At 35.8% G+C, this 12,924-nt stretch overlaps 2 protein-coding genes across 2 annotated transcripts; one reads left to right on the plus strand and one right to left on the minus strand.

Moving 5' to 3' along the window:
* Positions 1–17: 17 nt before the first annotated feature.
* Positions 18–4,058, minus strand: LOC120341704 (cytosolic carboxypeptidase-like protein 5). The gene has a single exon (XM_039410283.2). The coding sequence runs from the start codon at positions 4,009–4,011 to the stop codon at positions 490–492; it is 3,522 nt and encodes a 1,173-aa protein (XP_039266217.2). The 5' UTR covers positions 4,012–4,058; the 3' UTR covers positions 18–489.
* Positions 4,059–5,544: 1,486 nt separating this feature from the next.
* On the plus strand, positions 5,545–12,521 carry LOC120341705 (branched-chain alpha-ketoacid dehydrogenase kinase-like). Its single transcript, XM_039410285.2, has one exon. It carries the CDS (start codon positions 6,005–6,007, stop codon positions 7,238–7,240), a length of 1,236 nt encoding a protein of 411 aa, XP_039266219.2. The 5' UTR covers positions 5,545–6,004; the 3' UTR covers positions 7,241–12,521.
* Positions 12,522–12,924: the final 403 nt, after the last annotated feature.

Genomic DNA, 12,924 nt, shown 5'->3' on the forward strand with positions numbered 1-12,924 from the left:
CCATATTATGATCACAAGAATTTAAAAGAGACAACAAGACAGCCATTTTCAAATAATTATATTACTTTTTCTGCAAATTTGCTCATAACAAGGTCTCAGGCCCCTTCATCTAAAACTGGGAAAAATATTAATAATAAAAGAGCTTCAAGCTATCACCGACATGGAAAGAACTTCATGTAGGTTAACTAGATTGTGAATAGGGTCATAGAAATATCATTGGAAAGCGGTTGACACAAGACTAGAAACATTTCAAGACTATACTGTCAAGAAAACAGCTCAATATAATGAAATTCCATAAAATCATTAATAAAAGACACAGTGGCGTACAAATATATCAGTGGAATAATATGCATGAAGAACAAACACAATACAGACTATATGAAAAATTTAACACTTTGCTCTTTTTAACTTCTATACCCTTGGGTCAAAGGTCGAATGAAGTTTGAAAATTAACTTCCTGGAAATGGAGTTCATTATAAAAGTTGAAGGTCAAACTTCATCTCCTTTCGGACTGCAGTTCATCATCATGATGCTAGCGTTAATGGCGGTTGGTGAAGTTGTGTTTATGTTCATTTGAGATAAACTTTCCGCATCAGTGAACATTGTCGGAATAACTCTTGAACTATCGATACTATCGTCAATGACAGTTTTCTGCACTCGAGGAGTGAGTTGTACTGCTTCACCTGAAAGCATTGGACCGGTAATATTTCCATTTCGAGAATTTCTGCCAGATTTAGGTGTTTTCAGATATCGCATTTCCTTATCTATCCCTGATTTTGCACTGAGTTGAGAACCACTCCCTCGGCGAGTGACTTCACGCTTTCCCGATCCTATTTTTCTCGGTTGTCTAAGCTTGCTGACTCGTTTACTCGGAGTAGGAGTTTTTTGTAATCTCTCATCTCCGATTTTTTCTGGCAATAAACCTCCGTTTGGTTTGAAATGTACAATCGGGGGCCGTGTTGTGGGGTTATATACATCGCCGTTCATTTTTAGCATAAAATTTGCGTTTTCGTCTTTCGGATGAATGATCGGTTTACGAGTAACAGTAAGAGGTAGATGTTTTTCAGCGCCATCTATAGTCAGAACCACTGGTTGCGCAACTTGGCCATTATTATGAAAAGAGCTCGAAGAAGGGATGTTACCGGTAGATAAAGTAATACGATCGGAACTCGTAGGTGTAATTTTGTTGCTCGCAACATGACTCATTGGGGCTTCCATTGACAAAGCACTCTTCCCTCTTCCTATAAAAGAAGGAGGTTTACAAACTTGAGGGCTAATGAAGCCCGATTCTCTTAGCCTTGGGTATTGTTGTTTATTTTGAGACAGGTTCTGTTTTTGAGCCCCAACGTGTCCAAAATTTTGTGCTCTACCTAGCAGATAATTTGCTTGTTTTGCGTAGTGGTTCAGCCCTCTAGTGTCACCAGCTGGCAGTTCCAAATTGTTCATACTGTATTCTTGTGTAAGACTTTGTATAATACTGTCGTTCCTAATATGTTGAGGTAAGCTGCGATGATGTAAAGGGGGGGTCATAGACGCCAAATGTCCATTTTGTAATGATGAATTCAGATTCGGAGGAGTATATGGCAGCATAGTTGATCCATCCACAGAGTGTGGAAAACTAGGGCTCTCTAGTGCCCTCAAACAGATCAAAAGTCGCTCATCGATTTCAGGTCCGAGGCTTTCGATAACGTTTGGCAAAACTGCAGGACTGGGTATTATAGAATTTTTCAAACCAGCATTCATTGTGGTAAAAGACAGCGTGACTGGAGTTTCTTGCGTCGTTTTGCTTTTTTGACAAGGCTGTAATGATTTTGATGATTTTATATGTGTTGGTTGTTCTTGAGTGGTTTTTACAGTTCTTCCATTATTATTCACGGTAACTCGGATTAACGTTTTCTGACGATTTGTGAACCGATTTGTTCCCATGATATTGCTTACAGATGGAGTAGACATTGATTTGAATGGGGAAAGCTGATTTTTAGTTGTGGCCACAACTCTTTTTGTACCATTTGATCCATTGGAACTTCCGTTACTATTCGGACCATTTCTGTATGTTGAAACTGCATTTTTCCTTGAATCTGAACTTCCAGAAAACCTATTATTTGCTGTTCTAGCATTGCCGTTTGTTGTGCCGTTAGAATTTACGTTGGTTGAAAGGTTAGAGTTGGTAATTGGGATTCTTGTAGTCATTTTTCTTGGCAGTATCGGGTTTCCTCGCGAGCTCCTAACGTATCTAGTCATCCAATTTCTTAAATTTTCAAGCGAAGTAAACTCGGAATGCTTTAACCTTGACCATGGATTGCAGCCATAAAAATCCAATGCAGCGATTGCCATTGCACGTCCAACGCCTTCAAAAATTTCAGGTGTATATTTAGGCGGGAAACCAGCTGGGGGAGGAGGCGTAGCTTTTCCATTAGGCACAGTCGAAGCAATACAATTCACAGTTCTACCTGTGTTATAATTACACTCCAAAGTATAACTATGTATAATCCCAGTTGTTTTGAAAATTGCAACACGGCCAGATCCTTCTTTAGACATTCCATCTCGCTTATCTTTAAGATACATGTTTCGTTCCGTAAAATTGCATCCATTGAAATCAAAATGAGCACTGTTTAGGGAAATTAGTTTAGGAAAAAGTAAATTATCTACTTGGTCCTCTTCAATTTCTAAGTGGTTTCCATAAATAAAGCATCCTCTTTTCGAGGCATGACCGTGTAAATCTACATAAAACGCAATCCCACTTTCTCGTGGTGGTATGCCTAAATAATCTCCTTGAAAAGGAACAAATTTTGCTTCTTTTATTGAGTCCTTTCTCTTTCCGAAACACATCGACATTATACTGTCTTTAGATTTTTGTTTCCCAATTTCAGTTTCTGATGAGTCACTGCTAATTTGTTTTTCTGAAACATCCGAGTCATTGCTATTTTCTGCAGTGTCACCATTTCCATTTTGATTTGTCATGGTTTTGTTGTTATTTTGATCCTTATATTGGTAATAGTGATGATAAAATAATAATAAAGAACGTGTGGCATAAATTGAAGGATGGTCTCTAAAATCTGGCATCAGGTAAAGTCGATTTAAATTCACCCCCCTTTGATCAGTTCGATAATGTCCTCGATACACACCATCAGGGTTCAACATAGGAATCATCTTTATAACATATCTGTCTCGCAGAACTTGTGCACGAGCGTCGTTTTCTCGAAGAGCAAACTCGAGAAAACCGTTAAAAACAAAACTAGCAGGCGTCTCACCAGGATGCACACGACTGCTCACATAGTAAACTCGTTTATTTGAAAATTTATGAGGCCGAGGGACGCTTTTATCGGGAAAAAGATTCTCAAGTCGCGGTTCACGCTCTGATAACATTCCCTTACATGATGTTATCGTCAGAACGTCAATTTTTCTTTTGTCTAGAGAGAAACAAGCAACTTCTCTATGGTAGTATACAGCACTATCGGGAAGTTGTCCTGGTCGAATTTCAGCACAGCCAGGAAAGGTTTCGTCTAATTTTTCGAGTTGGTCTTGGCTTTCTGCATAAGACCATGGAAAACAGAACGCAAAATAAGTTGTTCCTCCTTTATGGTCTGAAAATCTATATGTAAATGATAATGTAAATTGTCCATCAACCATTTGGTATGTTGCTCTGTCACGTATTCTCTCCCATTTTGGTTTTGAGGGTAAGACTTTCACCATAGGAGACATTCCTTGACTGTATAACTTCCCTTGTCTATTTAAATTCACAATATTTATTTTTATCACTTTATTTGGAGTATTTCCCCGAATACCAAAATAAAACCATGAACGGTTTCCATTCTCATACTGAGTTCCGCCGCAATCCGGTTTTGTCCAGACGTTGAACTCGTAATCTGGAATAACTCTAATTCCATAAGGATCATTAGGTGCTCCGTCACTGTCGCTATCCGAGCGTTCTACTTTTTCTACTCCAGCCAAATTTCCGGAATCGAATTTTGAAGTGAATAATAACCCACCACATCTAAATTCAGCAGCCATAATGCTCTATGATTAATCCATTTATTTTTATAAAATCAACCAATCACCTTGATGGAAAAAAATTTTAAATTAATAATTTTGGTTTGTTTCAACCCAAGTAAGTATATGTTATTCGTCCCATAATGGTGAATAATATAGAGATAACTTGCGCTAATGATTTTGGTTTCGTAAGAATTCTACTTGGGATGCATGTACAGGACTATACTAGAATACCCTAAACACAAACGTGTGACATGCACCCATACAATTCAACCTCCCTCAATAAAGAGAATCTTTTATGCATGATTTTTGGACAGAATATTCTCGAAGAAACATAAAAGCGCTTTCTTGTTTCACAAGAAAGGTTGAGGATCAATATTTTTTATGCTAATTCAAATAATTACTGAATGTAATGAATAATACTACCCAGCTGCAAGAGCATATAAGATATGAATATCTTTAGAATATTGATATCATCCACTTGCTATAAAGTATAAAATTATGGTACCGTACCTCAATAATTTGGTGTCTCTTTTTAAATGTATTTTATTTATCTAAATTCATTTTATGTTTACTGCTATAACTTGAATAGCCTACCGCTTTACTTACAGTTTGAACCATAGCTCATTTTAATATTTATCCAGTGTACCCTATATGTTATAAAATATTCCAATATCTGCACATTGACTTACAGTTAGTCTACATTTACCATAATCAGATAATGGCATTTCATTTCTCCCTAGAATTCATTACTAACAAAGTTAGCAGATAGCAAGAATGTATAAAACTGATTTCTCAAAAGTATATTATAAAATTGTATACCGGTACCGGTATACCAGTAGAACTATATAATAAATTAGAATAAACTGATAAAGTTTGGAGGTTAAACTAGGCACCTGAGTCTGACGTACGGCGTGGTTCACCAGTTCACAGACAGACAGAGCTAAAACTAAGCGGTGAATTTCGCATATTTGGTTCTTTTCACCACAAATATGAAACTGAATTTATGTACATCGATTTCAACATGACTATCTCTGAATATAAGGCTACAGAATAACAGAATAAAATAAATAGAATTCGAACCCGAACTGTCAGCTGGCGTCGGTTTCCTTGGATACACGAAATGGGCCTTGTTTATTTATGGAGCGCAGTTGGGCGTGACGATATGGCAATTACGGCCTTTGCCATTATGCGGTTATTGGTAATTTAAGTAAATATGTGTTGCTATTGCTTGAAATGTATGTATGTATGTGTGTTTGTTCGTTCCGTGAAATTAATATAAAAGAGTTAGTAATTACAAACACTAAAGACGGGATGATGCACAAGAGACAAGACCATACTGGCCCAAAACACACGAATGTGCGGCATGCACCCCTTCTGATAAGTATGAAATAAAATAAATCATTTATAATATAAAATAAAATAAATCAAATATAATATAAACTAAAAAAAAAGGTTTTTATGTGTATGTGTGAACTCTTTATTTTGCCATTATTGTACATCGCAATATATACCGCTCCTAATCATCTGTACACAGGTCAAGTCCTTTCAGAAGCAAACAGACCTTTGACCCTCGGAATCTTTGTTCGAAAACAATAAATCATTTTAAAATGGTTTGAGACAATTCTTTCAACCTATATGTAAGAGTAAAATGCTTTTATGGGTAATAAAATAAAATTACTGATCGTTACAAATAAATCGAATTTCGTTATCGAGGATTTATTTACGAGTAAACTATCGATGTGTACAAGCTTTTCCTGTCAACGACGCCCCTTTGACGCACATTTTATGATGTTTGATGGGAGAAACTGCCTTTCTGCAGATCGTTGAGGCTTCTTGTCGAGTTTCGCTTTCGGGACGGGACAAAGCGCCTGTGCAGCGCGAGGGAAAAACATGGAATGAAAAAGGGAAATTTAATCATAAACACTTTCACCATTAAACGAAAGAACAGCACAGATAAAGTGTATGACTTACACAATTCTGTGGTTTTATTACTTTACGTCCGTCGTCCGCGATGGCTGGAACACGCTTATCACATTGGAGCCGTAATTTAGCAAGAGCACAGGAAAAACTTTGCATATCACAACTTAGAAATAAACACGAATATTCACAAGAGGCGAGGGAGCGAGCAAGAGCTGTTGCAGCTTATTACAATCAGAGTGAAATTGAGCATGTTGCTGAGCAAAAGTCCGTTCGTTTGACGCCGTGGATGATTCTCTACTCTGGTGATTCTCACCATTTGGACAAATATCTTTTAAAAAGTGCACAATATTTACACAAAGAACTACCAGTTCGTGTTGCACATCGCATCAAGTCATTTCACGGACTTCCATTTATCATGGGATGCAATCCTGTAATCTTGCGTGTCCACGATTTATATATTCAATCATTCAAACAATTACACAACTTCCAAGCAATTAAAACAGCAGAGGATGTAAAAGAATATGCTGTATTGCTTGAAAGGTTACTCGACGACCATAGCACTGTAATAAAAGATCTGGCAACTGGGTTTCGACAATGTCACAAACATCTTAACGAAGAAATGCTTGGAGCTCATATGGCAAGAAAATTTTTGGATCGCATGCTGTCGTCACGCCTAGCGATCAGAATGCTTGCCATGCACCATATTTTATTGCACAGAAAAGAAGAAGACCATATTGGCATGATACACACAAAATTTTACCCCGCAAAATCTATCGAAAAGTTCACAAATTTCACGACAAAAATGTGCGAGTATGAGTATGGTAAAGCACCAAAAGTAAGGATGTGTGGACACATTCAAGCTCATTTCCCATATATTCCGATACCATTTGATTATATCATTTGCGAGCTGTTGAAAAACGCGATGAGATTCAGCGTAGAGCACCATTCGTCATCATATGGAAACGGCTTACCAGATATCATTGTCACGATCGTCAATAACCATCAAGATTTCATCATAAAAATATCTGACAGAGGAGGGGGAATTCCCCATGAAGTAATCGACAAAGTTCTTGAATATAATTTCACGACAGCGAATGAGACAACTAATTCGGAAAGTAACCCAATGGGTGACATGATGTCCATGGCCAATCAAGGTCCGAATGGAAACAGCAAAATGCACGGCCATGGATTTGGATTGCCAATGTCTCGCTGTTATGCGGAATACATGGGTGGGAGTCTTGTGGTGCAAAGTATGCAAGGTTATGGTACTGATGTTTATCTGCGTCTTAAACGTATCGACTTGCAATCTGAAAGTTTTAGGTTTTAGTGCCTGAACATATTTCTTGAAATTCTTCGATTAACTGGAACTGCGTGCTACTTTTGTATTTTACGGATCATTTCAACTTTTAACTACTTTAAGTTGTTTACCAATTTATATTTGCTGAAATCGTTATATATATAGGTACCTAAAGTTATATATTTCTAAAACTTCGGTTAACCGGAATTCACTACTATTGTCTTTTACTGGCCATTTTGACTTACATGCTCTAAGTTTTATATCATGGTAGCTCTTCGGGAGCCCTAATTTTTTATTGTCGGTGTGATACCCATCTGAAGCAATTTTTTTTATTTAGAATATAAATGTGCTTGGAAAGAGATAAAAAAGTAAAAAAATGATCGTAATAATTTTGCTGTTTTTTTGTAGTGCATTTTGATGTTTGGGTCCGGATTTTATTCTTAAAGTTATTAATGTTTAATTTAACTTAGTTTATTATTGAAACTTGGAAACCGGTCTTTGTTCAAATCTAAACATCTTTTGTGAACTTAATTCTGATTCTTCCAAGCTGCTTTATATACCTCAAATAAGGTTGCCAAATTTGAATCTGAATTTCTATAAGTACCATCTTTTTATTGCTCCAACATTGATTTACTTTGATTATGTTCATCTTATATTACGAAGAATTAGTTTAAGTTGCTGCCTTCCTATCTTTTTCTCTTCGTCTTATGTTCTCTTTTTCTGATCTACCATATATCCTTGCATATAAGCAGAAAGCCAGAGACCCTTAAAAACGATCCTAAATTCGGTGAATTTTTGAAAATTCGCATATGAGCCAACGCTACAAATTGTAACACGCCGTATGTGTATGACAACCGATCACATACCGGTATATCTGTTACAGCGTACCAAGCACTACTTTGTGTGTATGCATTAAACTCTTTGAGTTAGGGTAATGTCATTTCGTTTGACAAAGTTAGACACGTATATGCCGAATTTTTACTGCGATGAGAGTTAGGCTTGTATGAACTGACTCTGCAACTTTTTTTGTGTTTCAAACTGTTATATGGTAACCTAAGATGGAACAGAATCAGAGAATGAAGATTTGAGATTTTATTAGCTGGGCAATAAGACATAATACCTGATTCTAATTTATAATTATCAGAATTTCAGATAATTTTTGATAAGATATACTTGTAGCAAATATGCCAACTTAGTAAATCGCTGTGAAGTGACAAAAATAATTTCATTTCATTTTGTTCAATTTCTTATATCATTATTTTCATTTAATACATACCAAACGTACTTTAGATTTCTTTAAAAAAATATGCCTTTAGGGCTCATCAATAAACTTTAAAGCACCATCAACTTTGCTAACGGAGTAACAAGGTGATCGTACACTTGAACCCACGTACATTTGAACCCATACATTTGCACCAGTATATTCGCGGGTTCATTCTATATGAGGGTGCTAAAATCCATGGGTTAGGGTTAGTATGGGTTCAAATATCTGTAAAATAACTAATTTCCATAGGTGCAATAGTATGCAGGTGCAATTGTCGTGGGTTCAAATGTAATGGAATCGAGTAACAACTGAATCTCTACAAAAGTTTTATGTTCAAACTACCTTATTAAATGTAACTTATCGTACTTATTATTTTATGTGATGCTATATTTTGCCATGTTCTTTAGTCATTTGTATAATCTTTTCCATTCATTTGCTAGTTCTTGCTTTTTTTTTTTTAAATTAATGAAGCATAACCAATCAGAATTATCTTATTCAAACTGGCATTTGGTGATGCTGCAACATTTGCATATTTTTTCGTTTATCTGCTGGTTCTTGCTACATTTTCTGTATAATTTAACTATTATAACTGAAAGGTAATGAAGCATACATAACTAGTCAGAAACATTCCATTAAAAACTGGCAATTGATAATGTTGCTAATTTCCGCTTCAGTAAATACTGTGTCAAGAAGAAGTTAGTGTAACAAAATCTCATACAACCTATTTTGTGTGACTTATGAGATTTTTGATTCTCTTTATTTGTGAATATGAGTTCCCTGTTATTTGTTCAATATTGCTACTATATTACTTTTGTAGCTCTGTTTTCTGTCCCACATTTTTGTGTGCTTATTTTGGAAAGTTTTAATTTATCTTTATTCCAGAAGCATAGAATGTCAGAATTTGCATGTTAGTCAAGCCTCGTTTAAAATATACCCTACATTGCCGTTTTCGGATTCTTATCATATTTCCTAAGAGCTAGATTTATTAGCTATATCTCTATATATACACAATCCAGTCGTAAATACACAGTAACTAGCGCTGCCTCAAGAATCCTTGTAAAAACTTACTGTGGTTTATGTTTAAGCTTTATTCCTTATGGAATTATAATATTGAAACTGTCTTTTAACAGTAAAAAATGTGCTTATTAATTAGGGAGACCAGTGTCGTTTCTACGTAAAATGGCACCCCTGGTAACGTTTAAAATGCGCCCCACTTGATCGTTACCTGAAAATTTTTAATAACTGTTGTTGAATTGAGATATTCGTATGTTAATATTTAGGTAAAAATGTGAGTTTGAATTGATTTCAATTTGAAATGATTCTATTGAAACATTTTACTATTAAAACTTTTTGTGCCACTTACCTAACGCCGCCTATGGCTGCCATACTCTAGATAAGCCACTGAGGCCTACTCAGAAAGAGACAGCTAGCTCTGGGAGGGGGTGCTTTGAGCACAATACTAAAGTGGACGCAAAGCTTACTCATGTTGAGTGGAGTTGAACCCAATGATTAAAGTGCCCACTTCCTAGCTATCTCTTCTGAACAATAATGCATCTATTTTGACTTCTATGTAATTACAATAACCCGAAATCTTGTTGTATCTTGGGCACTAGGCAAAATGGTGAAAAAAACATGTATTTTCACCCATTTTCACGACCCCTTCACCCTGAAGTGCCATTTTTACGTTGTAAATATAATACTGATTACCAACGCCTTTTTTAACATTAACTGGATCTTATGCTTGATGGGTAAGAATCTGAGTGTTGATAAGGGCCACACTAAGTGGCTTGATGGTCTGGGTTTTGGCCCATGGGCCGCCTGTTGCTGACCCCTGATATAACCAATCCTTCCACTGAAGCATACACAATTTCTTGCCTGATATTCAGGTTTTTAATTTTCCTTGCCACAGTTCAATTACTCAGAAGTTCTACCTTTGTCACTGTATGTTGAATGAAATTGTAAATGAAGCGTTTTACACTGTTTTGTCTTGAATTCAATTTTCTTTTGTGAAAAATTCTTGTGCTATTCTGCTATTTGTCTCAAATATGAGATACTATTATTACTTTGTGTTGATGTGACAACATATTATGTTGACATTAATAGGCTTGGTAATGGTTAAACCGTTAACCGAATTTACATGGCTAACGGTTACAAATGCTGTTACTAAGTAATTTTTCCTTTTCTAATGTTTTAATTGTTAACCGAATTTACATGGCTAACGGTTACAAATGCTGTTACTAAGTAATTTTTCCTTTTCTAATGTTTTAATTGTTGTAAATGGTTTACGGGTAATCGTTAATCAAATTTTAGTGGTTAAGCGTTACCCAAGTTTCCGTGGATAGAGTTTACTAGTATTTTGAGCAGCATATTTACTAGGGTTAGGAAAGGTTGAACCGTTAACCAAATTTTTATGGTTATCGGGTACAAAATCTGGTCAAATAGAATTTTTCCATGGTTTTTAATTTTAACAACTTTGAATGCTGTAAATGGTTAAACCGTTAACCAAATTTCTGTGGTTGACAGTTGAAATTTATGGTGAATTATCGTTTATCTGTACATTTTAGGTTTGACACATTTTAATGTTAAATATATTGTACATGGTTAACCGATAACCAAATTTTTCTGGTTAACGGGTACAAATCCTGATAATTCATTGTTTTTCCGTGTAGTGCAAATGTTCATTTTTGGAAACTTAAAATATCTTAGATACTGTAAACGGTAATTGATAACCAAATTTCATTGTTATAAATTTTATGAATGGTAAACTGTTGAACCAAGTTTTCATGGTTAACGGTCAGAAATAAAATTGTTTATTATTTCAAATATATTGGCTTCATATTTGCATGGATGTTATTTTCTGAAAAATTCTGATGGTATTGGAACTGTTAGAATAGCCTTTTACCAAATTTATCTGTTTTTAATTTTAATGCTTGTTGGTTATGTATATTGACATTTTAGATCAGGCCTGCACAACATACGGCCCGCGGGCCGCATGTGGCCCGCTAGATACTTCTGTGCGGCCCGCGGGTGATTTGGAACCACGGCACTTCTCGGGTCTAACAATCAAAGCCGGCATTGTTATGCAAGCGCGCCGCTACTCCGATCATATTCGAAATCTTGAAATTTCTGTTTTGCACTAGTTTCAATAAATATCGAACTTTGTGTGAAATTGGTGTGATCTTCGCGACCCCTAAAAATCGTCGCTCGACCCCTCGCTCCCCAGTTGGGAAACCCTGATTTAGATATCTCAGTATTCAGACTGAATCACGCTTAAAACAATATCGGTATACAATCTCACACCCATTAGTGCATATTAGCAACCTATTAATAACCCCATTATTTTTACTAGCAGTTTATGAAACTGAAGTTTCTTTTTTGATTCAAATTTAGATTTAAAAAAAAATTCTTTCATTTATGAATAGTGCAGAAATTCTCGCACAAAAGATTTTGCTATTTACTGTAAAATTTCAAATAAATTGGAGCAGATTTTGTAGAAAAATGTAATTTAACAGTCAAAAAATCTATTGCTACTAAACGGATTGTTTGTCTAGCCTACAATGAAAATATCCATTAAGGGTAGATATGACTAAATAAATTGTCATACATATATTTGGGATGATTTTACAAAACTGAACCTGAGTAAAATATTTTCCTGCAGTCAGTTTATACTGCAACACGCAATACCTAATTCTAATGAAAAAGAAATATTGAAAATGAAGGATGGGTTTTCAAGGTGGATGAACCAATTCAATACATATTTTCCATCTCATATGCAAAAATACTGTAGGGCCTACCTTGGTTTTACTCAAGAAAATAAGATTCCTTTTATTTTTAAGCTCCCCAGTAATGAAAGTGTTTCATTAAATTTAACTGTTTCACAATATTATTTTGATTTGTAGTTCAGCTTGTTGTATATGTATGTGGCAAAGTTTGCGGACCGCCGGGCCTTCAGATTTATGCTTGCGGCCCTCGTGGTAATTTGAGTTGTGCAGGCCTGTTTTAGATCATCATTTTTGCTTGGGTGTGCTAAGTTTGGGATCTATTAAATGAATAAATGCTGAGGATAACGAAATTTCGTGTCTCTGTGTTTTGTGTTCTTATGAAGCATAAATTTTGATACTACATGTGGTAAATGATTAAGTGCAGAGGTGTGCAACCGTTAATACAGGAGGGCCAGATACAAATAGCTGGGTGAAACCGCGGACCACAACTTCATTATCATACGCTTTCAAGTAGTTGCAGCAGGTTGCAGGTTTTTGATCTTATGACATGTGTTGTTACACGACCTCAAGTATAGGATTTGCAACGCAAAGGGATTAGAAATACTTACACATACTAGATTAGACAAATTTAAAAGTTCGTTGCGCGGGTCGCACGCTATTCAAAATAGGCTTCTCTTCCGCGGGCTGCACAATGTTTCCTTGTGGGCCGCATTTGGCCTGCGAGTTGA

The sequence above is a fragment of the Styela clava genome, chromosome 14 (assembly GCF_964204865.1).
Source record: "Styela clava chromosome 14, kaStyClav1.hap1.2, whole genome shotgun sequence".
Classification (NCBI taxonomy): Eukaryota; Metazoa; Chordata; class Ascidiacea; order Stolidobranchia; family Styelidae; genus Styela; species Styela clava.